Raw genomic sequence first — 27245 nt, 5'->3', positions numbered from 1 at the left:
GCTGAGCTGGTGCTCGCGCTGCCTAGAAACGAGCGACTCGTTTATCTGATTACTAAAACGGGTCCCGCTCCTGATACCTCACTCTTTCCCTTTCATTTTTGTGTTTTATGACATTAAACTGCACTATACAGGATCTCCTGCTCTGAGAGTAAGTATCTGAACCGCTTTTATCTATGTTTTCGCAGCGCTTTTGATTTTGATGATTCTGTCAGTGAGGTGTTAGCGAGTCATTTCTGCATCTGTCATCAACCTTACCGGTACTGAGGAGAAAACTCTGTAATTAGACACAGTGAATGCTGTATTTATTGTTAAAGCTGTATAATGTGCTATTGTATTATCTTCCCCTGAGGCATGGGCAGTTTAAACGCACGTTTGATGGTTTAATAGAGAGTTTTGGTATTAGCTCGTGTTAGCTGAAGCTAGCCGGTGTGGTCCGTTACTCATGAGACCTTCGCTGCTGCAAATATTTCAAACTCTTATTTTAACTTAATAGTGACTCTTTTGCTCTTTGTTTATTTCTTTTTTACCTCTTAAAAATCTTATTCGTTAAGAAAAGCCTTTTTCTATGCACCTATAGTCATGAAAAGTTGACATCAGCAATTCATTTCTATAAGAAACATTTATGTAATTATTTCTGATGATTTTACACACACTGTTGAAAAGTTTAATGTCATGTATCATGCGCGACAATGTTTTGGTGTCCAGTGATGTACTGTACACACATAACAGGTTCAGCAACCCTGATTCAAGTGTCTTGTTTATACAGTGTTTGAACTTCTTATTGCAGAAATGCCGGCTGTTTTGAGATATGGATGTCATTTAGAGTGTTTAAGCGTTTAAAATACATACATATAATCAATGTTATCAGAAAATTAAAGGACAGCTCACACGTGCAACTGTCTCAGGCTTGGGAAGAATTCTTTAGGTAACTTCTGATCAAAACAGACCTGTAGGACAGGCTCAAAAACATTCTATTCATTCCTAAACATTAATTGTTGCCATAATTTAATTCATATTATTTATTGACATGCTTCATCTGGTGTTTCTTTCAGTTTCCTGGAACTTTAATCGAATAGACCTTGGTCGGAGGAGTAGGAGGACAAGCATCTTTATTAAAGAAACACATCCAGGATCTGTTGGATTCAGTGCTGCGTGGAGCTTTACTTCTTGTGGCTGGTTTGGAGAGGCGGTGGAGTTGGTTTAAAGACTGCGATGCATCGCTTAAGGACTTGCGCTGCACGGCTACGGCCGCTCACAGCCTCTCAGAACGCTCCAAGTTTCTCACAACAGAGGACAGCGGTGACGCCTGGGGCCCTAAGGACGTTTCAGCCCTTTAGGTGCTATACAGCCCCTGTCGCCGCTGAGCCTTTTCTCAACGGGACGAGCTCCAACTATGTGGAAGAGATGTACTACGCATGGCTGGAGAACCCAAAGAGTGTGCACAAGGTAAGATGCCGGCTCTCAGCGTAGAGGATTTTGTGACGAAATCCTGGCTTCACTGCTGCTATACCAGTCATGATTCATAAAATCAGTGTGAAATTCACCCTGTTTACTTTCACAATACACATTCCTGTTCATATTGTGAAAGATGCATGTTACACTACACAAAAAGAAATTGCCTTCATAATCTTTCTTCACAACTTAATAACTTACTCCACCTCTCAAGGACTTTCCTTTTTGGTCTTCAGGTTCATTTTAAAAAGGTGAATTGGTAATTGTTTTGTGTTGAAAGAGTAGTTCACCCAAAAATGAAAACTCTGTCATCATTTACTTCCAATTTAATATAAACCTATATTTCTTTTATGGTGCACAAAAATGTATTCTTTGAATTCAAGCACCCATATGAATTTAGCACAAGGTATTTTCTAAAATCTTGACATCTGCCCTATATTCTTCTTGACAGGTTCATGTAAGAGTTACCAATGTCTTGATTTTTCTAAATGAAATGTCAACTTTTGAGTCCGATCTTTAGAAATGAATCATTTGATTGTTCACAAGCCAGTTAGAATGATTCTTTTTTAACTGAACTGATTTGGTTGTCTAGTAAACTGCAGTGGAACATGTGTGCTCTCCAAGGTTATGCTTGAGGACATCTATATTTCATAATGTGACTTTGTTTCCCCTCTCAGGCAGTAAGCTTAGCTTTGCAGGGCTGTTATGTAAGACTTTTCTTTTCCATTTCACATGCCTTTGTGTGGTTTCCAGGATGTTTTCAAAGTGGAACTAAATGTCATTTGAGAAACTGTAGTTAATGAATCATACTGAAACATGCTAAGTTAAGTGCAGTGGTCAAACTTGCTGTGTTACCCTTTCATTTAATTTTTTTAGTTTTTTATTTCTTTGAACAACACACTTAAGCATACCCTTAGATGAACAGCCAGTACTGTCTGTATATTACTATACATACTTATACACATTTATATTACTTTTGTTTTTGTTTTTTTTAATTAGCTTGAACTATTTTGACTTTGGAGTATTTCATTCGTCATGAGCCACAGAAAAAGTACATAAGCGAATCTTCTAATGAACAGCGAGAGATGAAAGTACAAAATACTGACTTTTGTGGGCAGAAAGTACATAACCCCTAAATAAATAACAAATGTTTTGTGGAAAGTTTTGAAGGAAGTGTGTAATACAGTTTCACTACAGTTGAGACTTCCCTCCTGTGCCCTGCTGCGAGATGATACGGCATTGGCTCTCTCAATTTAACACACTGAGCTCTTTAGCTCCTCAAAGCCTATTAGACATTTATCAGGTTAGTATGAGGTCCTGTGTGATGTGTCATTGAATCACAGTGACCCGATATGTAGGTAAGTAAGCCCTCATGAGCAGAACAAGGTCAGACGTGGTCTAGGGTTCAAATTGCTGTTCTTTTCTGTCCCTGCATGAACCTAAAGCTTTGCAGATAATTTCATCAAAAGTCTTTGGTTATGCAACAGAACATCCAGCTTATCCAGTGAAGTTTTGCTGCTCGGAAAAGCAGTACTGAAGTTTGACCCCTTCCCACAGTTTACTCAGATGTGTCCACGGTTCCCATCTGAATTGGAGACTTTGGAAGATGAAGCAAAGTAGATTCAGATTCTTGTGTGATGATGCAAGACACCAATACTGCTAGTTGGCAGCTGTTTTATCTTTATGAACCAGAATAACTTGTATAAGTCATCGGATGTATTTTAACAAATTAAAAGGAATCTTTTTTCAGATGTATTCTGTCCACAGCACTTGAAGTATTGTTATTATTCTCCTACTGTAATTTCTTTGCTCCTTTCTCAACAGTCTTGGGACATCTTCTTCCGTAACGCCAACGCAGGCACTCCCCCTGGCTCTGCCTACCAAAGCCCACCTCCGTTGGGGGTGAGTCTCTCAGGACTGTCTCAGGCCCAGACACTGGTTGGAGCTCAGCCTAATGTGGAAAAACTAGTGGAAGACCACCTTGCCGTGCAGTCCCTCATCCGTGCCTACCAGGTATGAAGGCTAAATTTCACCAAGGAGGTTGAAGGAGAGGACTCTACTGCTGCTGTTTTCCCATCATCTTATTGTTGTACTAATAATAATTCTTGTAATTATAGTACCGTTCAAAAGTTTGGGGTCAGTAAGAATTTTTTTTTTAATAAATGAGAAATTTATTCCAGCTAGGATAAATTGATTGGTAGTGTGAAAGATTTTAATGTTACAAAAGATTTCTATTTAAAATGAATGCTTTTCTTTTAAACTTTCTATTTATCAAAAATCCTGAAAAAAATGCGGTTTCCACAAAAATATTTAATAATAAAAAATGTTTCTTGAACAACAAATCAGCATATTAGAATAATTTTTGAAGGATCATGTAACACTGAAGACTGGAGTAATGTTGCTGAAAATTCAGTTTTGCATCATTATTAAATTATATATTTTAATATATATTCAAAAGGAAAACATATATTTAAAAAAAAATTTCAAATAAATGCAGCCTTGGTGAGCATGCGAGACTTCTTTCAAAAATATTTTTAAAAAATCTTACCAACCCCAGACTTTTGAACATTAGTGCACATTGATGTTATGTCATTGTTTTGATGACTTCACTCTGTAAAAGATTAAAGAACAAGTCAGCGTTCCTTTTTGCTGGTAGTGTACTGCCTAAATATAGTGCCCTTCCTTCCAAACTTTCCAAGTTTCAGTCATATACAGTGGGGAAATAAATTATTTGATTCCCTGCTGATTTTGTACGTTTGCCCACTGACAAAGAAACGGTCAGTCTATAATTTTAATGGTAGGTTTATTTGAACAGTGAGAGACAGAATAACGACTGAAAAATCCAGAAAGTATTTGATCCCCTATCAATCAGCAAGATTTCCGGCTCCCAGGTGTATTTTATACAGGTAATGAGCTTAGATTAGGAGCATTCTCTTAAAGGGAGTGCTCCTAATCTCAGTTTGTTACCTGTATAAAAGACACCTGTCCACAGAAGCAACCAATCAATCAGATTCCAAACTCTCCACCATGGCCAAGACCAAAGAGCTGTCCAAGGATGTCAGGGACAAGATTGTAGACCTACACAAGGCTGGAATGGACAACAAGACCATCGCCAAGCAGATTGGTGAGAAGGTGACAACAGTGGAAGAAACACAAAATAACTGTCAATCTCCCTCGGTCTGGGGCTCCATGCAAGATCTCACCTCGTGGAGTTTCAATGATCATGAGAACAGTGAGGAATCAGCCCAGAACTTCACGGGAGGATCTTGTCAATGATCTCAAGGCAGCTGGGACCATAGTCACCAAGAAAACAATTGGTAACACACTACACCGTGAAGGACTGAAATACTGCAGCGCCCGCAAGGTCCCCCTGCTCAAGAAAGCACATTTACAGCCCGTCTGAAGTTTGCCAATGATTCAGAGGAGAACTGGGTGGAACATGGAGGTGGAAACATTATGCTTTGGGGGTGTTTTTCTGCTAAGGGGACAGGACAACTGCACCGCATCAAAGGGACGATCAGGGCCAGGGTATTGAAGCCAGCCAGGGCATTGAAAATGGGTTGTGGATGGGTATTCCAGCAATGACCCAAAACACACGGCCAAGGCAACAAAGGAGTGGCTCAAGAAAAAGCACATTAAGGTCCTGGAGTGGCCTGGCCAGTCTCCAGACCTTAATCCCATAGAAGATCTGTGGAGGGAATTTAAGGTTCGAGTTGCCAAACGTCAGCCTCGAAACCTTAATGACTCGGAGAGGATCTGCAAAGAGGAGTGGGACAGAATCCCTCCTGAGATGTGTGCAAACCTGGTGGCCAACTACAAGAAACATCTGACCTCTGTGATTGCCAACAAGGGTTTTGCCACCAAGTACTAAGCCATGTTTTGCAAAGGGGTCAAATACTTATTTCACTCAATAAAATGTAAATCAATTTATAACTCTTTTTAAATGCGTTTTTCTGGATTTTTTTCTGATCATTTCTTTGTCAGTGGGCAAACGTACAAAATCAGCGGGGGATCAAATAATGTTTTCCCCCACTGTATTGCTGGTATAATACATTGGATAAAGTAGATGAGGACCTCGTATTATCCTCATTCCTCATACAAGAGGATATTTTCGACACATAATCATTATCTGCAAATCTCCACAGAATTGATTTAAATATATCCTTATCCCTGGCATATTTTTAAAATTGATTATCCTGGCTAATTTGATTGATTAAAATGCTAGGACCATTTGAATATAAAATATAAGTGCTTTAATAAAGAAAGTTAATCTGTGATTGCACCCCTCTGTTAGCTTGTAAGTGCTGTTGCTTGTTCACAGGTCAGAGGTCATCATATAGCCAAACTCGACCCTTTGGGCATCAGTTGTGTAAATTTTGACAATGCCCCGCTTACTATCGGGTCCCATCATTCCGGTGAGAACTGCTTGTGGTGTTCAGTGTGACTGGGAGCATGCTCATTCATTGTGTTAACATTGCTCTGTGTCCTTCTGTCCCTGTTCTTCTGTCATCTCTCTGGTGGTTTTCACACTCGCTCTGTCCCAATCTCACCTCCTTAACTGTCCATACTGTTCTTTGGAGTTACTGTCCTCCCTTCTCCTCTTTTTCTTTTTCTATCTGTACGTCTTTTTTCTGGAACTCCCTGCAGATTCGGGGGCACCATGTTGCACAGCTGGATCCTCTGGGAATTATGGATGCAGATCTTGATTCGTGCGTCCCGGCAGATATAATCACATCCTCTGATAAACTTGGTGAGGTTTTGATCAGGCGTTGGAGAATGATTTAATCTTTTTATGTGGCATGGCTTATTTTTGTGCTGTCCTCCCTTACCTGGAGCATGCATGTAGTCCAGACCTGTTTGGATATTTGCAATGGGTAAAATTCAAACACACCCAGCAGTGAGTGTTGTTTGTGTGCAGGTTCAACATAATATAAACATTGCTTGGGAAATGGGTGATATTGGAGACGATGGCCTTGTTCTAACCTAGCTGCCACTGATCAGTTGATTGCAATTTTGCAGTAGACAGCTCAATACTCCAATAAGTCCTAATATACATACGTATAGCACACACAAACATTAAGTTAAATTGCATAAAAGTTTGGGCTCGGTACGATTTTTTTTTAATAAGAGTCTTCCATAAAAGGTCTCTTCTGCTCACCAAGACTGCATTAATTTGATCAAAAATACAGTAAAATCAGTAATATTGTGTACTATTTTACAATTAAAAATAACTGTTTTCTATTTGAATATATATACTAAAGTGTAATTTATTTATGTGATATTAAGCTGAATTTTCAGCATCATTACTCCAGTCTTCAGTGTCACATGATTGCTCAGAAATCATCCAAATATGCTGATTTGCTGCTCAAGAAACAAAACTGTTGTTTAATATTTTTGTGGAAACCATGACACATTGTCTTCAGTATTCTTTGATAAATAGAAAGTAAAAAAACAGCATTTATTTAAAATAAAAATCTTTTTACAACATTAAAAATGTCACTTTTGATCAATTTAATGCGTCCTTCCTGAAAACATGAAGCCAAAAAATGGTGCCAAATTAAGTTTTAGATCAGAGCCTATCAGTTTGTACATTATCCAGTCCCCTGGCTTTGCCCATTGTAAATTATGTATCCTAATGTCTTTGTACCCGTCACTCTTTTCCTTAGAAGTGTCTGCTCGTCAGTGTAGAAATACTTCTCTCATCTAGTGTCATGTTGTAGTTCCTTCCTCTTTCTCTCTGCAGATTGCCATTTTCATATCCTCTCACAGTGGCTCTATTATTGCACTGGTATGCCTAGGCTATATGCCTTTCTGAATGCTGTGAATAGCAGTTGCTTTATTTCTCATTGTGCACATACCGTTTGTAGAGGTTTATCTGCACACACATTCAGCATGGATGATTGGAAACCTTTAGCAAGAGACAAGCCACACCCACACAGTCAACATGCTCAACAACTTGGGAAATGTGAACCATCAGAATGCTCCATACAAACTCAAAATAGCTCATCAAATGTTTTGATTCCTGATCTTCAGGTTCCTTTTGTCATGAACATTTGTAAACGAGACAGTATGATTGATTTCATTATTTATTTATTTATTTCGCAAAAAAGGGACTGTGCACATTAATCAACATTCATGAATGTAAATGTACCCAAATTAGCCCAAAGGCTAGTTTTCAATGGTAGTCCCTTTGCCAGATGTTATTAGGCTGAAAAACTAGAGAAAGAAACAAAGATTCATTACACACCCTGTAAAAAAACATTTCTTAGTCATTATTTTTGTTTGGTTTTTATAGTCTAAGCACCCATAAAAAGAGATGCATTTACGGAATTGTTTGCAGAAAATTTATCTTGAATTAAGTTACTAGAAAATGTTCATATTTTAAGCATAATCCTTAATAAATTTTATCTTGATTGATTACAACAACAAAAAACTTTTAGATTTATTTAACTTGAAAACAAGACAAAAATACTATTTATGAAAATGTATTTTGGCAGTGCAGTATTTTACTTAAGCAAACTTAGAATAAAAACCGGTTAGAGAATCATTCATATTCTAATTTTCAGCATACCAAATGGCTTTGCTCTATCTGATCAGTTCCTCCTAATGGCAAAGCTTGATATTTTAGAGCCTTTTTTTAATCAATGGCAGGCTGATTGTCATTGAGCATCCAATACTAGTGAGACGTCAGTCTGTAGTGTATTGACAGGCGGGTTTCAAAGTGCACTACAGTATATGGGGTGAGTGAGTTTTCTAGTCCTGCATTGTTCTGTGTTTCATTCAGTGGAAATGCTTTGCTCAGTGCTTTTTCTCAGAACACCTCACAGGTTCAGTTCTTTTCAGGTCATGAAGTGGTACAACCGTTAAAACAAAAATAGGTTTGTAACACTGGTCATGTCCACACAAGGGGCATTAACTTTAAAAAAAAAAAAAAAAATTAGACTCCTCAGATGCAGCTGTTTTTAAAGCCCGTCTGTCTCACCTTACAGCTGGAGGTATGAGGACTAGTTAGTGCACTTTCATAACATTTTTTAGAATTTTTAAAGTGTTGCGTAGTTAAAAGGAGAGCCTTGCTGTCTTTTTTTAGCATTTAGTGGAACCCATGTTCTTGATTTTGCATGTCCGAACATTGTTCTTGGGCCTAGTTTTATAAGGCTGTTAGTGAACACTTAAGCATGCTTTTTCCAAACTGTTTATACTGGTGTTGTTGTTATTATTAACTAAATCAAGCTAAAGCCATAATAATTAAAAACAAAATTTAAATTGAAATATGAAACTTTGAAAAATGAAAATAGGAAAATTGCTTTGGTAACTAAGTTTGACTTGAAATTTAAAGCTAAAAAATAAAGTGAAATAAAAATATTTTTAAATAATAATAAAAATGACAAAAGCACATAACAAAATTATTAAAACCCATAATTAGCTAAAAGCTCATTTAAAATGTTAATAAATACTATAATAAAATATAAATAAAACTAAAATAACAACTGAAATTGAAAATGCCCTCAACTCTTAGCAGAAATACATTTATATAACTCCACGTGGCACTGCGCCATTCTCCTCCTCGCAGGAGACCCAGCTGGCATATGTGGCGATTTCCCTCATTAACCTTGCCTAGGGTCTGTTTCTTACATAATGTCCTCATCCTCACGGAATGTCAGATTTGGCGTCAGAGCTCAGGTTTGAGGCTGTGACATGCTGTTAGACTCTTCCAAAGTTACCCTTGATGGATTCCAGTTCATAATGGTAATTTATAGTGGTGCTGTTTTAATATAAATATAAATTGAACCTCAGTGTCCCATTTGTGCTACAGACATGAATGATAAAGTGTAAATTATGCAACTCTTGATTTTTAAGCCATCAGATTTACGATTTGTTTTTTGTTTTTTGTTGTTGTTGTTTTTTAAATATTCTCACAGACCTACATTAAAGGATGTGGTCTAGAGACCGGAATATCACTTTTGACTCGACAAGACTTGTTATTTGTGCGTACATTCTCAGTTGGTCTTTCTCCTTTCACTTTTGTGATCATGTTTAGTTTAGTTTAGCATAATATTGTTTTACTGGTGTTGCAGGAACGTTATCATGTTTACTTGCCTGGAGTGTTGAGGTACATTTGTTCATGTATGTTGTGTAGATAAGTAAACAAGAACAATTCATTTTACATATTGTGAAGGAACACCATGTTTCTGCACACCTTAAGATCATTGGTCAGAGAAAACTGGTATGTGAGATTTTAGTCTACATTTCTACTTTGTGGAATACCAACACGTTCTCACTCCCAACTCGTCACATATTGAAGCTTGGTCAGGACCACTTGGCGTCGCTTTGATGCTCAAAGTACCCCTTTAGCATCATTTTTCAACTTGCAGGGTTCTCCATTGCTTTAAATAAGAAACCCAATATGCCGACGCAAAAGGTACTGGGAATTTTATCGTCATGATTAAATTATATATTGGGTAATAATATTGCCATTGTTGCATATATGTTGGGGTGTGATATTTTTTTTTTTTTTTTTAAGTGTAAACAGTCACAACAGTTTTATTTATACTACATTATTTACACATTTATAAGCACATAACCAAACCCCTGCCCCTAAACCTACCATTTGTCAGTAAAACACAAGATATAACAGGCAGATACAACTACCGTCATAATTTATTAAAAAAGTATTAATATTCCAAGTCTTCCGAGGCAAAACGATTGATTTGTGAGAGGAATAGACGTGATCGCCATCTCCGTCTGCCATGAAGCTCTTCCTGTGTGCAGTCTCGTGAATTCCGATGTGCGTGAATTCCAAAAATGCCGTCAGATGAAGCCTTACGTCAGCCTTGGTTGTGAAATGCTATTGGCTCTTGTGTGTCTCGTGACCGATTGCGCCATGCTACGGGACGGGAGTATGCTTTTGAATGAGATGTGAGCACGTTAACGGAGCGGGATCATTTTCAGCGATTAAAACCTTATGTTTTGCTCTCTTTTTCTCATAAAGACTTCATATGGCTTCAGAAGACTTGGAATGCAACACGACTTGTTTGTAATGCTTTTGTACTGCTTGTTTATGGTCAGTTTTTGCAATAAATACCTGTGACTGCACTTATATTTGCCTGTTACGTGTTTTATATTGTTCAGAAGTGGGTAGGTTTAGGGTAGGGGTGGGGTTAGGTGCTCCAATGAAAGTATAAATTTATATAAAATTATTTCTATTTTTTACAAATGCATGCAAACCATTAAACTAAGACAAACAACTGAAAACAATGGAGGACCCTGCAAGTCGAAAAATGATGCCAAGTGGTCCTGACCAAGCTTCAATATGTGACGAGTTGGGTGTGAGAACGTGTTGGGAATACACTCACATGTTGCTTATTAATCAATGAGAAAAGAGTTTAACTGTACACTGAAACACATTTCTAGTTAAAATGTGTTCGTTCAAACATGCGTGTTATGACTAACAAGTTGCCATCTGTAGCATCTTATGCATGCATTCCCTGTGGCAACGGTGGACTGGGCTGGAATAGATCTGTTTTTCACCCTCATCTTTCCTTTTTCCTCTGCTTATACTGTACTGTTGGCTTAGCTTTTTCTTCGCATGTTCTTATGTGCTTGAATGTGCTCTTATTTGCACTTTAAAAATATTAAAAATTACACTTTTAAAGCATAATAAATTGTTCCACATCCCTTCTTGGTCTAACGCAGTTCCATTTTTCCTCTGTTTATGTGTGTCGGTCGGATCCACTGTGGTGTTTCGCTTTCCCTTCCTCCCCTTTCCCTATCCATGTGTTTGCATGTCTGCTGCCAGGCTTCTATGGACTGGAAGAGGCGGATCTGGATAAAGTATTCCGGCTTCCTACCACAACCTTTATTGGGGGAAGTGAAAGTGCCCTTACTCTCAAGGAAATCATCCGGCGTTTAGAGGTACATATCCACCAACAAGATAACAAATTAGTTTTTTTTCTGCTTTTGAACTATAAGAATTGGTTGTTTTGCATGACTTCTGTCTTGCTGCACTATGCAGATGGCCTACTGTCAGCACATCGGTGTGGAGTTCATGTTCATCAATGACCTGCAGCAGTGCCAGTGGATCAGACAGAAGTTTGAGAAGCCGGGAGTGATGCAGTTTACTCTGGACGAGAAAAGGACGCTACTGGCCCGTATGGTCCGGTCAACCAGGTCTGTTTATGCCATAGTTTTCTGTAGACCTGAATGCATTATTTGCCATTCAAATAATTTAAGCAAAACCCTTCACAAAATGGAAATGAATTCATACATCCACTAAAATTGACACCAAGGAAAGAATCAGTTTCGTCAAACAAATCACTTACATCATTTGTTTGCAGATGACACTTGCTTTGATATCTTGTTATTTAATGCAAAAACATTCTTTTTATTATGTGAATGTTTTTGTAATGCCACCAGGTTTGAGGAGTTCTTGCAGAGGAAGTGGTCATCAGAGAAACGTTTTGGCCTAGAGGGATCCGAGTCTCTCATTCCTGCACTCAAAACCATCATCGACAAATCTAGCGAGAATGGAGTGGAGAGCGTTATCATGGGAATGCCACACAGGTAGAGAAACAACCAACTGTACAATAGGGCTGCCCCCCAATAGTCGACTAACCGGTAGTCGACAAGAAGAGGCTTGGTCAACCAAAACTTTATTAATGACTTAGTCGCAGAAAAAAAATATAACAATCCACAGGAAGTGTCGAAGTCACGTAGTACACGATGGACAGATTGTTAATAGCTATGGTAATACAGTACTCAGGCAGGACATCCAAATGATCGCCTATCAATCATCGACCTCAAATATGGCTTGTCATCTGAATAAATGTGCGCTATTCAAGGGTCTGTACAGAGTGTGGAAGCTGAATAGAAGCACTCACTGCAGGACAGATGGAGGCGCTGGTGCAGTCACATGCTTTTAAAATACTCTGTCATTTTTGGTCATAAAGATAAGAGTAATACATCTTTCGAATCTGCAAAGACTCTGTTTATTTGTGTACACTCACAATAACACACATTCGTAATTATTACTTCTGTGGTTTGCTGTGGAAAGCTGTATGTGTGCGCTTCAGTGCTTATTAGGCTATGTAGGCAATTAAAGGCTCATAATTATGATTTGAATGGTATATTAATAAACGTGTGATTATTCGACTAATGCTTAAAATGAACGACTACTAGTCAACCAGAAAAATCTTTAGTCGAGGGCAGCCCTACTGTACAATGTTTGCTGGTTAATGAAGTATATATGTAGGGCCATTGAAACATGTCTGAATGATCTACTCTCCATCAGAGGCCGTCTGAATGTGCTTGCTAATGTGATCCGTAAGGAGCTGGAGCAGATCTTCTGCCAGTTTGATTCAAAGCTGGAAGCTGCAGATGAGGTGAGCAGCTCTTTCAAGCCACCTTCATTTCCTTCAGCACTAGTTCCTTGTTCAGCTCAGTATACAGATTACAAAGCAAATTTTCCAGTTTACACTCAAATTAAAAGCCAGATCTACTGTTTTTGAGGCCCAAGGACCCATCTCAGCAATTCTTCCACAAAAATGACCTCTGTCCCTCTGTTTTGAAGTCATGATTGAAATACTGGTGTGACTTTCTTAACATTTGCAGATAAGGATGTAACCATAAGATATAAGTTATGTGCTGAGGAAAACATGTCTTAAATGCATATGGCAGCACACGCATCCGAAAGAAGTGCAAGCTGCTTTAAACCGTATGCTTATCAGAATCCAGTTTACATCATGCAATTCAGACTTTTTTTCTCATTTTTATGAGTTTACATCTCACTTTTTTTTTTCCTGCTAAGGAATAAAAAATAAAAAAGTAGTACCTTTTATCTCACAATTCTGAATTTATTTGATAAATTAAACTTCTCTCTCTTTTTTTTTTTTTTTTTTAAATTTATAAATTTACTCATTTTTAAATTTATGTCTCACAATTCCGACACAGGATGTAGAAAAAGGTAACTGAGTTTATATCTCACATTTTCTCTAAATTGCAAATTGTGAGATAAAAAGTCAGTTACCTTTTTTAATCCTGTGGCAGAAACCAGTGTCCATAATTGTGATGTAAGCAAAAAAAAAAAGTAGTACCTTTATCTCACAATTCTGAATTTATTTGATAAATTAAACTTCTCTCTCTTTTTTTTTTTTTTTTTTTTTTAAATTTATAAATTTATTCATTTTTAAATTTATGTCTCACAATTCCGCCACAGGATGTAGAAAAAGGTAACTGAGTTTATATCTCACATTTTCTCTAAATTGCAAATTGTGAGATAAAAAGTCAGTTACCTTTTTTTAATCCTGTGGCAGAAACCAGTGTCCATAATTGTGATGTAAGCAAAAAAAAAAAAGTACATGGTGTTATTGCTCACAGTAACCTGCATTTAGAAAATAGGTTTAATTTTCATTTCATGACAACTTTAAAATGAAAGTGATAATGTTTAACAAATATTGCAAATTTGGAACAACTGGTGCAGTGATACATAAAACATTCAGTACTGTAATTGTGGTTTACTTAATTAGCTCTGCACACAATCCATGGTGCATACTTTTTGTGAAAACAGGTGTCCTCTCCCACATGTCTGGGACAATGATATAAACTATGTAATATATCTAATGTTCCTTTCATTCAAATCTTGACATTCCATTCCTGTTCATGTTTCAGTTTCTCTTTGTGACTTTTCTTTAGGGCTCAGGTGATGTGAAGTATCATCTGGGTATGTACCACAGACGCATCAATCGGGTCACTGATCGCCACATCACTCTGTCTCTGATGGCCAATCCTTCACACCTGGAGGCAGTGGACCCTGTAGTGCAGGGCAAGGCCAAGGCAGAGCAGTTCTACTGCGGTGACTCTGACGGCAAGAGGGTGTGTGAACTGCCTTCATGGTTATTAAACTTGAGTGTTTCTCTTAAAGACCCCATGAAACCCCATTATTGCATTAGCAGGATTTTAATCAGTGCATCAGGAAAACAAATCTATTTTTACTGTAGATTTCTAGTGCAGGCATCAGTTTAAAGTTTACTTTGTCAAGTAGTACACTAGGCTTGCTGCGATAGATGGTGTTGGCAGTGATAAGCTGCAACATCGGTATGTCACTTGCCCACCGTGGCACCGTCCCCCACCGTCGTTTTGATTTTTATAGTAATAAAAATAATTTAGTTCAGTTATAGAACAGACACTACAATTAAAAACTGTATGCGGCAGCTCAATACAGCGTGCCGAATGACAGTCGCATCATAGATTAGATTTAATTTCTGTCAGGACCACTATCGTCAAAAGATAGATACTTAGCATAAAGTTTTGGTTTGGCAGTATGGTTCTGTTCTGTGCAAAAACTCCCTGCCCATCCATGCAGCCTGTCATGAATGAGCAGGGAGAGCAACAATAATAACCCCCCTAGGGTAAACAGAACAGAACAAAGCAGATATCATTAATGTACTTAATGATATTTAAGTGTATTCAAGTCTGATTCAACAAGGAATATCAGAAAGACAAGTCCTGACTGTGCGAAAGGAGGAGTTGGGGATGGAGGAGGGTGATTTGCTCCTGAGCAAGCGGAAAAAGCTGCTGATTGATACGGAATAGAGCTTATATAGGAATGCCGCGATAGGTGTTGTATTCCAATAGGTAAATATGATCAGCTGAGAATCAGCTGATGCAAGCTTGACTCACGTGACCTGCCAGAACTAACGCTAACGCTTCATTTCTGTCAGGACCACTATCGTCAAAAGATAGATACTTAGCATAAAGTTTTGGTTTGGCGGTATGGTTCTGTTCTGTGCAAAAACTCCCTGCCCATCCATGCAGCCTTTAAGCTGTTTAGAAGCGAAGGAAAACTCAAACGAACTAACAACAAACAAGTGCTAATTTGAAAGTGAAAGTAAAATGCACACCCCGCTTTTACAAGCTATTTAAAAGCGAAGGAAAGCTTGAAAAAGAGGGGAACACCATCCCCCTCAACCACCCCCACGGTGATACTGGTAGTACCGGTGTTGTTACACGTCGATTATAGTACGCTAGTATAGACATGGACTGTAACTTTGTAAAGTGAAGTACAAATACAAATTCCCTCAAAGACAAATGTGTGATCGCTTGTATTATGTAAACAGCTTTTAGAACAGTCTTAAATCATCTTTTGTGATCAGACAACAAGACACGATTGACATGGTGTCACTAAGAAGACTGTGTCCTTGTCTCTAAAGGTGATGTCCATCTTATTGCATGCAGCCTGTCATGAATGAGCAGGGAGTGCAACAATAATAACCCCTCCTCAACACAAACAATAGGCCCGAACCCCCAGACACAACGATAGGCCAGAACCGCCCAAACCACACTGATGGCATTCTAAAAGAAGCATGTCCTTCTGAAATAGCAGAGACTGGGGCAGCAGCCCCTTATGGAGAAGGCAGTGAAGGGGTGCTCTTCTTTATAAGCAGCTAAGAAGAGCAGCAAGCCCCTTTTATGCAATACCTGAAAAAGATGCAGAAAAATTGACAGCTAATTGACTCACTAAAAAAATGACAGCCTAATTTGCAGCAAACACACGTACTGCAGCCATAGAAGCGAGCAATGAATGGTTCAGAGAGATCGCATATTCTACCTGGCCTAAAAGCTTCAGCATCCATTTAAAAACTCTACAGAAACAGCATATAATAACTCAAATCAACTCATCAGTTTACAGGTTGTCGTCTCCCATTGACATTGTGCTCGTTATGTTACGTGTCTTCAATCTGACAACCCACGTGAGTGAAGACAGAAATCCTTACCAATGCACACGATAGCTTTGCAACAAGCATGTTGCTTGCTTAATCACAGCATGTTGCAGTAGTCAGAGAAACTTAAGGAAATAGCAGTCCCAATAACTAGATGAGCCATAAGAAGCAAGCATATTTCGAGAATAATCAGATAGCCTAACAACAGGTTAAATATTAGCTTCTTGTTGTTGCAAATTTACCAAGTACCAGTACCTGCAGTACAACTAATAGCTTAAAGAAACAAGCAGGTCTAGCAACAAACAGGATACTGAGCACTAGATTAAGCATATGGTCAATACCCGACGTTTACTCAACAGCATGTTGCCCTTATCCAGATAATCGTTAGCATTAATAACCTTTGGTAGCAAAATCTACATACTGCCGTTAAGTATCAAGCACGTTACAGGTACACTGATTAAAGCAACAGCATATCAAATAGAAATAAAAATAGGATAAGTTTAATGAAACAGAATTCCCAATACTAGATGAGTCTTAAGCAGCAAACCTGTTTCATATCAGACAGCCTTAAACACATATTAAAAACAAGCCTTGCTGTGGTAGTGTGGGTAATGTTACCAGCGTGACAAAATACAACCAATGAGCCTAAAGCAACAGCATGCCTTAACAACGAGCAATATTTGACGATAGCATAATTGGCAACATAGCATAAGGCAATGAGAACGAAATAAGAACTTAGCTTAGCTTCGTGAAGACATTCAGAGATGAATAAAGGGTTAAATGTTCAGTTTTTTTACGTGGATGCTTTAACCCTCCTTGATATCTGCTTCTTCCAGCGGGGAAAGCAGATCTCGTGTAAAAGTGTTGTTGATGCAGTCACATTAGCACAACTTCAGCGATGCATTGCAGGCAAAGAGTCTATGTCAATGATACATCGTTATGAGAAGCAGCGCTTGCTCAGGTCACTTCAGAGTCTATCAGCTTATATCAATCGCGGCGAATTCGCGTTCAAGTTCACAAACTTGTTGAATCTGGTGAGAACCCCTGAAAATTCCTGATTGAAAGCTTTCCCATAGAGATGGAATTCGCCGTCTGATTTGCTCCTGAGCAAGCAGAAAAAGCTGCTGATTGATACGGAATAGAGCTTATATAGGAATGCCGCGATAGGTGTTGTATTACAATAGGTAGATATGATCAGCTGAGAATGCAAAGTTGTTTTCTTAATTTGCAGGCGTTTTTTTCTATTTGCAGTGCGTTTCTGTATTTGGTTGTGTTGTGAGCATTTGCATTTGTGTGTTGTAAATTTGTAAAGTTGTTTTCTTAATTTGCAGCATGTTGAGCTCTCTCGGCCGCCGTACTTTTAAGCTGTTTAGAAGCGAAGGAAAACTCAAACGAACTAACAACAAACAAGTGCTAATTTGAAAGTGAAAGTAAAATGCACACCCCGCTTTTACAAGCTATTTAAAAGCGAAGGAAAGCTTGAAAAAGAGGGGAACACCATCCCCCTCAACCACCCCCACGGTGATACTGGTAGTACCGGTGTTGTTACACGTCGATTATAGTACGCTAGTATAGACATGGACTGTAACTTTGTAAAGTGAAGTACAAATACAAATTCCCTCAAAGACAAATGTGTGATCGCTTGTATTATGTAAACAGCTTTTAGAACAGTCTTAAATCATCTTTTGTGATCAGACAACAAGACACGATTGACATGGCGTCACTAAGACTGTGTCCTTGTCTCTAAAGGTGATGTCCATCTTATTGCATGGAGACGCAGCCTTTGCAGGTCAGGGTATCGTCTATGAGACCTTCCACCTGAGTGACCTGCCGTCCTACACCACACATGGCACTATTCACGTGGTCGTAAACAACCAGGTCTGTTTCTCACACACTCTCACCAGCAGGGAACTTCTTCTTTAAATTGGTTATACACTACAGTTCAAAAGTTTGTCTGTAAGGTTTTTCTTCATGTTTTTGAAGTCTGTTATGCTCACCAGGCTGGATTTATTTGATCAAAAATACAGTAAAAACACTAATATTGTGAAATATTATTTCAATTTAATATCCCTTTTCTGTTTATCGTATGTTAAAATATAATTTTTTCCTGTGATGTCAGTGCTGAATTTTTCAGCATCGTTACTTTAGTCTTCAGTCACATGGTCCTTCAGAAATCATTCTATAATATGTTGATTTGCTGCTCAAGGAAGTGGAACATTTCTTCTTATTATTAATGTTTGCTCCGTTCAATGCATCTTTGCTAAATAAAAGCACTGATTTCTTAAAACAATACCTGGCCAACAGTAGTATTGTATAATTTCTAATTTTGTATAAATATATTATATAGGTGCTTGTTTTGGAATAGCACACATAATTTCATGATCATTTGTCCTGAAAAGACATTTTTATCCTGGCTTTTGAAGAGAAAATATGTGGTTATAATGGTTCATGAATTTATCAAAATGGTTGAAACTGCCATAAGTTTGACTTTTTTTGAGGCAAATATTTGCATTTATTTAAATATTTTTGTTTCCCTCTCTTTAGATTGGCTTCACTACTGACCCTCGGATGGCACGCTCCTCGCCGTATCCCACGGACGTGGCCAGAGTGGTCAACGCTCCCATCTTCCATGTTAATGCAGACGATCCTGAGGCTGTGATGTATGTGTGTAATGTAGCTGCAGAATGGAGAGCCACCTTTCATAAAGATGTGGTGGTTGATCTGGTAGGGAAGCACATTTTTTTAAGTGGGAATGTTCCAACTGTGTGTCAAACGTGATTTAGGTGTTGACTCTGGTGTTCTCCTTTGTGCTGTAGGTGAGCTACAGACGGAACGGCCACAACGAGATGGACGAGCCGATGTTTACGCAGCCACTGATGTACAAACAGATAAAGAAACAGAAACCTGTTCTGCAGAAATATGCTGAAAAGCTCATTGCAGAAGGAGCTGTAAGCAGACAGGAATATGAGGTCAGATTAACCAAATATTACTCCTAAAATGAATATGTACACTGACATTCAAAAGTTTGGGGTCAGAAAGATATTGTTTTAAAATAAATTAATAATTTTATTCACCAAGAATAGATCAAAGTGATCAGAAGTGACAGAAAACTTGTGTAACATTATAAATGTTTTTAACATTTATAATAAATGCTGTTTTGTATTATTTCACAATATTACGGTTTTTACTGTATTTTGGCCAAAACATAAAAGACTTTAACATTAAAAAATTTGACAGACCCCAAACTTTCAATTGGTAGTTGTAGTTACAATAATAGGAAACATTGACAATATTTGTCAAATGCTTTCTTACTAAATGATTTTTTTAAATGAATATTTACATAAATATAATGTTGCCTGTCTGTCCTTGTAGGAGGAAATTGCCAAGTATGACAAAATCTGTGAGGAGGCATACAATCGTTCTAAAGATGAGAAGATCTTGCACATCAAGCACTGGCTTGACTCACCTTGGCCAGGTGTGTGTGTGTGTGTTGATGTACAATGTCTCCAAACTGAGACACTTTTACATGTGTGTATTACATGTGTGTATTTGCTCTGAAATCTACTTGACTTGACATTTGTGCTTAACTCTACAGATTTCTTCACTCTGGATGGTCAACCCAAGAGTATGAGCTGTCCATCCACTGGTCTTAATGAAGAAGTGCTTTGTCACATTGGTCAGGTGGCTTCCTCTGTGCCTGTGGAGGATTTCACTATCCATGGAGGTAACTTTTCACTCTCATCTCTGCATACACCTGCACACAGTTATGAAAAGGCAAATGGCCTGTACCCAAAGTCATTTTTGAAGCATGTTAGGAACCAGCTATATCTACAGTTCCTATCTACTTGAATGCAGCAATACTGAAATCTTCAAAATAAGCTTGTGTTTCAAAAACTTAGAAATCACCAATAAATATGCCAAAAATTTTATCATAAAGTTGCTTGTTTGGCTCGAACACAGCTTAAAAATATTTTTTTGGCTTGAGCCAGCATCTGTACTCATTCTGTCCGTCTTCTTCTAAGGTCTTACCCGTATCCTGAAGGGCAGGGCTACGATGGTGCAGAAGCGCTCAGTGGACTGGGCTCTGGGAGAATACATGGCCTTCGGTTCTCTTCTAAAGGAAGGCATTCATGTGCGTCTCAGTGGTCAGGATGTGGAGCGAGGGACCTTCAGGTAAGAACAGCTGCATCACATGCTCCTGAATGAACTTTATTTGGAAGCAACGCCATAGTCTACCTTTTTATCCCCATACAGTCATCGGCACCATGTGCTACATGATCAGAATGTTGACAAACGGACTTGCATTCCCATGAACTACATCGACTCGAACCAGGCTCCATATACCGTGTGCAACAGCTCCCTGTCAGAATACGGGGTTCTTGGTGGGTATAAACCAATGAACTGTGGCTAGTTGCTGTCGGTCAAACAAACCCAGAAGAAGCTGCTCATTATATGCCCACTGAACAAGCATATCCTGAGGTCTGTGTCTCATTGTGTGCAGGTTTTGAGCTTGGCTTTGCCATGGCGAGTCCAAACGCTCTAGTGCTCTGGGAGGCTCAGTTTGGAGACTTTCATAACACAGCTCAGTGCATCATCGACCAGTTCATCTCCCCTGGCCAGGCCAAGTGGGTCCGACAGAACGGCATCGTGCTGCTGCTGCCTCATGGCATGGAGGGCATGGTGAGGTCTTTTCATCTTAAATCCACCTCTGAGCTTCCATCTTCTCATCTGCTCCCTTTTTCATTACTTTCTTGGTGATCTTTTCAGGGACCAGAGCACTCCTCCGCCCGTCCAGAGAGATTCCTGCAGATGTGCAATGATGACCCTGACGTTTTCCCGGTAAATCTCTGGCTTCTTTAAGTATGAAAATTTTAACCGAACACAATATTTACTATGAATATCGGTCTTAATACTCATTTGTTTGACACAGAAAATCACAGAGGACTTTGCTGTCCGACAGCTTTATGACTGTAACTGGATCGTGGTGAACTGCTCCACTCCTGCAAATTACTTCCATGTTCTTCGGAGGCAGATCCTTCTGCCCTTCAGAAAGCCTGTAAGAGACATTTCACTCTGTTCATCATCTCTACAGGTTTCCTTCACCACAAAAAACAAGGACATATCAGAGAATTTTAAAATTGCTTTCCAGTTCTTGAAATCATGGATTATTCGTGGAAAATCATATATTTGCTATAGAAATTTGAGTATTTTTTTCTCTAAAATATTGAATTTAATAGCTATTGTACAGTATTGTTCAAAATAATAGCAGTACAATGTGACTAACCAGAATAATCAAGGTTTTTAGTATATTTTTTATTGCTACGTGGCAAACAAGTTACCAGTAGGTGCAGTAGATTCTCAGAAAACAAACAAGACCCAGCATTCATGATATGGACCCTCTTAAGGCTGTGCAATTGGGCAATTAGTTGAATTAGTTGAAAGGGGTGTGTTCAAAAAAATAGCAGTGTGGCATTCAATCACTGAGGTCATCAATTTTGTGAAGAAACAGGTGTGAATCAGGTGGCCCCTATTTAAGGATGAAGCCAGCACTTGCTAAACATGCATTTAAAAGCCTGAGGAAAATGGGTTGTTTAAGACATTGTTCAGAAGAACAGCGTACTTTGATTAAAAAGTTGATTGGAGAGGGAAAACCTATAAAGAGGTGCAAAACTTATAGGCTGTTCAGCTAAAATGATCTCCAATGCCTTAAAATGGAGAGCAAAACCAGAGAAACGTGGAAGAAAACGGAAGACAACCATCAAAATGGATCGAAGAATAACCAGAATGGCAAAGGCTCAGCCAATGATCACCTCCAGGATGATCAAAGACAGTCTGGAGTTACCTGTAAGTACTGTGACAGTTAGAAGACGTCTGTGTGAAGCTAATCTATTTTCAAGAATCCCCATAAAGTCCCTCTGTTAAAAAAGGCATGTGCAGAAGAGGTTACAATTTGCCAAAGAACACATCAACTGGCCTAAAGAGAAATGGAGGAACATTTTGTGGACTGATGAGAGTAAAATTGTTCTTTTTGGGTCCAAGGGCCACAGGCAGTTTGTGAGACGACCCCCAAACTCTGAATTCAAGCCACAGTACACAGTGAAGACAGTGAAGCATGGTGGTGCAAGCATCATGATATGGGCATGTTTCTCCTACTATGGTGTTGGGCCTATTTATCGCATACCAGGGATCATGGATCAGTTTGCACATGTTAAAATACTTGAAGAGGTCATGTTGCCCTATGCTGAAGAGGACATGCCCTTGAAATGGTTGTTTCAACAAGACAATGACCCCAAACACACTAGTAAACGAGCAAAGTCTTGGTTCCAAACCAACAAAATTAATGTTATGGAGTGGCCAGCCCAATCTCCGGACCTTAATCCAATCGAGAACTTGTGGGGTGATATCAAAAATGCTGTTTCTGAAGCAAAACCAAGAAATGTGAATGAATTGTGGAATGTTGTTAAAGAATCATGGAGTGGAATAACAGCTGGTGCCACAAGTTGGTTGACTCCATGCCACACAGATGTGAAGCAGTTTTAAAAAACTGTGGTCATACAACTAAATATTAGTTTAGTGATTCACAGGATTGCTAAATCCTAGAAACAAAAACGTTTGTACAAAATAGTTTTGAGTTTGTACAGTCAAAGGCAGACACTGCTATTTTTTTGAACACACCCCTTTCAACTAATTGCCCAATTGCACAGCCTTAAAAGCGTGCATATCATGAATGCTGGGTCTTGTTTGTTTTCTGAGAATCTACTGCACCTACTGGTAACTTGTTTGCCACGTAGCAATAAAGAATATACTAAAAACCTTGATTATTCTGGTTAGTCACATTGTACTGCTATTATTTTGAACAATACTGTACTTGCAATGTCCAATTTGTGACTAAATCTTTCCTTTTTAAGTCGATTTTTCAGTGATTTACTGAAAATGGGTAACACATTGTTTTGAATGGTTTCATTACCAAATCCATGTAAATATTTTAAAAAATCCTGGACATAGAAAAGTCATGAAAATGTATTGGTCAGATATTGTGGGACTCTGTTTGTAGCTAGCTTGTGGTTTCATGAAGTTTTAATCTTTCTTTCTATTTGCTCTAGCTCATTATCTTCACGCCTAAATCGCTGCTACGGCACCCAGAGGCCAAGTCAAGTTTTGACGACATGTTACCAGGTTTGTCCACTTGAAATCTTGGCAATCCTTTGTCATACAATGTCCCGCTAGAGCATTTTTAGTAATGTTCAGGTGTGTTTGGGTTTGATTAGGCACACACTTCAGACGTCTCATTCCTGAAGAGGGAAGTGCATCACAGAATTCAGCTGGAGTGAAGCGTCTCATCTTCTGCACAGGAAAAGTTTATTATGACCTCACCAAAGAACGAAAGACCAGAGGTCTGGAGGACACAGTGGCTATCGGCCGCATTGAGCAGGTACCTGCATACGCTTTTATTCTTAAAATTATTAAATGGGCCGTATTCTGTATTTACTTCTCCATAATAAGAATGCTCATTATACTAGTCCAGCTTTCTTTCCTGACCATTTATACACCACGTTATAATTTTCGCTTCATGCCTGCACCCTAGTAGTTAAAAGATGTGTTTGATGACTTTAAATGCATTATTGTCCAGCTTTCTCCATTCCCATTTGACCTGGTGAAAGCCGAGGCAGAGAAGTATCCACAGGCTCAGCTGCTGTGGTGCCAGGAAGAGCATAAGAATCAAGGCTACTACGATTATGTCAAGCCACGCATCAGCAGAACCTTCAACAACACCCGTCCCGTTTGGTAACTCATGTCTTTAAATTCACCTTTAGAATGAATATATATATATATATATATATATATATATATAACATTTTATTTATTTTTTTATTTATATATTGGGCCCTATGAAAACGTGGACAGAATTGCGGAATCCAGTCATAAAAATGGTATTTACTGTATAACGTGGAATGTTACGGAATTTGTCAAACTCGAAATGAAGGTCATTACACTTAAATCAAATCGCGATATGGACTAGTGTCTGTAAAGCCACTGTAGTATCTAGCAAGCCACAAAAAGACTATTTAAATATGAATCCTGCACATTCTGCATGTCTCTATATGAACCAATGGCGCAGATGCGTGGTTTCGTTTACTACACACATACTGAAGCGTGTGACGCTCACGGTGATTTTAGCATCTGCCACCTCAATATATAAATGCATGAACAACATCTCCAAAACTGCTCTGAGAGTCACTTTTATGAGCATTTTACCCTTTTATTTGAGTAAAACTAGCATTTCACAGAACACAGAAATTTAAAGGTATTCATGCAACCCGTCAAAATAAAAGTTCGGTCTAACCTGAAGGCATTGTGCCAGAAATATATTACTATTGTTCAGTAGAATGTACATAATACTACTACTATTACTACAAAAATTATTAAGAGTTTATTTTTAAGGAATAATCACACAACATTTCCTCTGTTTTAATGTTAGATTGTAAATCCCATTTGTTTGCCAAAAATAAAGTTTGTTTGATTTTCAGTAATTAAAAGATAAATGAAATTAATGTTTTATGCCTTCGTTTGAAGAATTTCTGATGAAAAAATATTTCATAAGGCTATTATAATAAATGTGAAAAAATTAAGTTTTTATGCATTCAAATGATTAGACATTCCATAGGGCTCTAAGCAAATAGTTTTTGTTAAACATTTAATGGTAACACTTTACAATAAGGTTCATTAGTTAACTACATTAGTTAACATTAACTAATAATAAACTGCACTTATACAGCGTTTATTAATCTTTGTTAATGTTAATTTCAACATTTACTAATACATTATTAAAATCTTGTTAACATTAGTTAATGCACTGTGAGCTAACATGAACTAACAATGAACATCTGTATTTTTATTAACTAACGTTAGCGAAGATTAGTAAATACAGTAACAAATGTATTGCTCATGGTTAGTTCATGATAGTTAATACATTAACTAATGTTTAACTAATGAACCTTATTGTAAAGTGTTACCCATTTAATAAATGAATGTGAAATTGTATAAGTTTCATGATTTTAACTAATTAGACATGCTTTTTGATTAATAAAAAAATAATTTAAACATTAAAAACCGAATCCAGAAAAATGAAAACATGGAATTTTGGAAAGAAAAAAAAGGAAAGAAAAGCAGAATTTGGGAAAAATGTAAACTGATTTTTATATATATATATATATATATATATATATATATATATATATATATATATATATTAGTGCTGTCAATCTATTTAAAAAAATTAACTAATTAATCGCACATTTTTCTGAAATTAATCACAATTAATCCCTCCTAACATTAAAGTTTTTAAATATACTTTTATATTGCAATAATTTCACATTCAGTCTTTAAATTAATGTACAAACAACAAAGACAGTATATTTTTAATATTCGTTTAATGGCATCTTTTTTTTTATGACTGAAGGCCAGTATCACTGATATCAATTAATACTGGTTTCCCTATAAAAAAAAAGTCCCCCTAATGTTTAACCATTGACTAGCCGTTCAACATTACATTATTAAGAGCTTTCAATTTTAACATTTATTGGACTTTAAAAATAACTTCTAATTTAAGTGAACTTAAAACAATCTTCACATAAACCCATTATAATAAATGTCATATTTACCTGTGCCCCTCAGCAGAAATATACAGAAATTGAATAAAGTTATCAAAATTCTAAACTATAGATGAATCCTTAAAGTTATAAAAGTTATTGATTTCCCCTTTTTTCATTTGTTTTTTGATTAACAGACATCACAGCAGCTGGGTTAGTAGGTTTTTTTGGCTGCTATTACTTTAATAGCTGCCGCTGCTGAACGTGACGCAGATCTGACACTCTTTCTTAAAAGTGACTCATGACAAATACTTGCATACACAGTTATAAGGCAGCTTTAATCACCTTTTTGGTGACTTCAATTTAACTGATTACATAACTTCGACATTGCATGCTTCATATTCACGCTTTATTTTTCTTAATTCCTATTCAGAAATTATACTATAAAAATGACTGCATTGCAAATACAAAATATTTTAATGGTTTTAATGGCTAAATACTCCATTCTTAAAAATATATATTTTTTAACAATAATAAAAGATAATGCTATTATAATATAATAATAAATTAGTTTTTTTAAACATTTATCAAATTTAATTGTTTTTGTTTGTTTAATTTGGGGTGACCTGAAGGAATTTTCATGCTATGCATTCATGCAATAGTATTTGTACCCAATTATCACTTGTGTTGCTAATGCATGTAAGACCTCATTTGTAAGTCACTTTGGATAAATGAAAACATGCATTTACATTTATATTTACATGTATTCTTCTAAGGTACGCCGGCCGAGAGCCTGCAGCTGCCCCCGCCACAGGCAACAAGAAGGCTCATCTTGTGGAGCTGGAGCGATTCTTGGACACAGCCTTCAACCCGGATACCTTCCAGGACCAGTCCTAAGCACCTCACCCCATCCACTCCCTTCTTTTCCATCCCTCCGTCCCCTCGTTTTACAGGAAACGCACATCCCGCTGTTAGCATTAGAAGGCAGGCTGGCAGCTAGGAATCTCCTGACCAAAACACAGGTTTGCTTTGCACTGTACAGTAGGTATGAGAGGCCTATCCATGCAGATTTACTGAAAGGATACAAGCTTTTAGCTATTACATGGTATCAGTTTACATGCATGTGTCTCTAAGGCATGTTGATGATGGTTTTATTAGAGCCTTAAAGTGACATGCAGCTTAAACTAAAGGTATCCCCTTAATAATACAAATAATTTGTAATTTTACAGTGCAAGAAAATGTTTGCACCATCAGTTACTTGAGTTGGCATGGACGTCTCTCAGAAATAAGACCTATTGAAAAGTCATGATAGCATGAGGGCTTTAAAGGGCATGCATTGAACCCTATGCATTTTTAAATTATTGTGAGAAAGGAACTAGTTAGCCTGCCTGCGTTTAGCAGTTTTATAATATAGCAGGGAAAAAAAGACACCCTGTCCTTCATCCTCTTCTTCATCTCTCCCATTCACCCTCTAAGCGCTCAGTGCCAA

General features: G+C 37.8%; 1 protein-coding gene across 3 annotated transcripts; it reads left to right on the top strand.

Moving 5' to 3' along the window:
• The first annotated feature begins 8 nt into the window (after positions 1 to 8).
• On the top strand, positions 9 to 27204 carry ogdhb (oxoglutarate dehydrogenase b). 3 transcript variants are annotated; one of them, XM_058788873.1, is made up of 23 exons: positions 9 to 148; positions 1053 to 1446; positions 3277 to 3465; positions 6100 to 6202; positions 11249 to 11364; positions 11465 to 11619; positions 11866 to 12012; positions 12740 to 12830; positions 14140 to 14319; positions 17916 to 18044; positions 18711 to 18890; positions 18983 to 19135; positions 19539 to 19641; positions 19762 to 19890; positions 20189 to 20339; positions 20421 to 20548; positions 20668 to 20846; positions 20934 to 21005; positions 21097 to 21222; positions 23270 to 23342; positions 23435 to 23598; positions 23797 to 23951; positions 26533 to 27204. In XM_058788873.1, exons 2-23 carry the CDS (start codon positions 1213 to 1215, stop codon positions 26651 to 26653), a joined length of 3078 nt encoding a protein of 1025 aa, XP_058644856.1. In that variant the 5' UTR covers positions 9 to 148; positions 1053 to 1212; the 3' UTR covers positions 26654 to 27204. The 3 variants fall into 3 exon arrangements, with proteins under 3 accessions (XP_058644856.1, XP_058644857.1, XP_058644858.1); XM_058788874.1 differs by lacking the exon at positions 6100 to 6202 and adding an exon at positions 5774 to 5867; XM_058788875.1 differs by lacking the exons at positions 9 to 148; positions 1053 to 1446 and adding an exon at positions 5774 to 5867 and having other exon boundaries at positions 3328 to 3465.
• Positions 27205 to 27245: the final 41 nt, after the last annotated feature.

This window comes from Onychostoma macrolepis, chromosome 10 (assembly GCF_012432095.1).
Source record: "Onychostoma macrolepis isolate SWU-2019 chromosome 10, ASM1243209v1, whole genome shotgun sequence".
NCBI lineage: Eukaryota > Metazoa > Chordata > Actinopteri > Cypriniformes > Cyprinidae > Onychostoma > Onychostoma macrolepis.
This window is presented reverse-complemented; position numbering and strand designations above follow the sequence as displayed.

Bases quoted from the DNA above. Each gene is read 5' to 3' on its own strand.
- ogdhb (XM_058788873.1), top strand. From the start codon at position 1,213: ATGCATCGCTTAAGGACTTGCGCTGCACGGCTACGGCCGCTCACAGCC. The intron at 18,045-18,710 runs GTCTGTTTCTCA...CCCTCTCTTTAG, and splicing joins ACGTGGTCGTAAACAACCAG to ATTGGCTTCACTACTGACCC. The intron at 23,952-26,532 runs GTAACTCATGTC...TATTCTTCTAAG, and splicing joins AACAACACCCGTCCCGTTTG to GTACGCCGGCCGAGAGCCTG.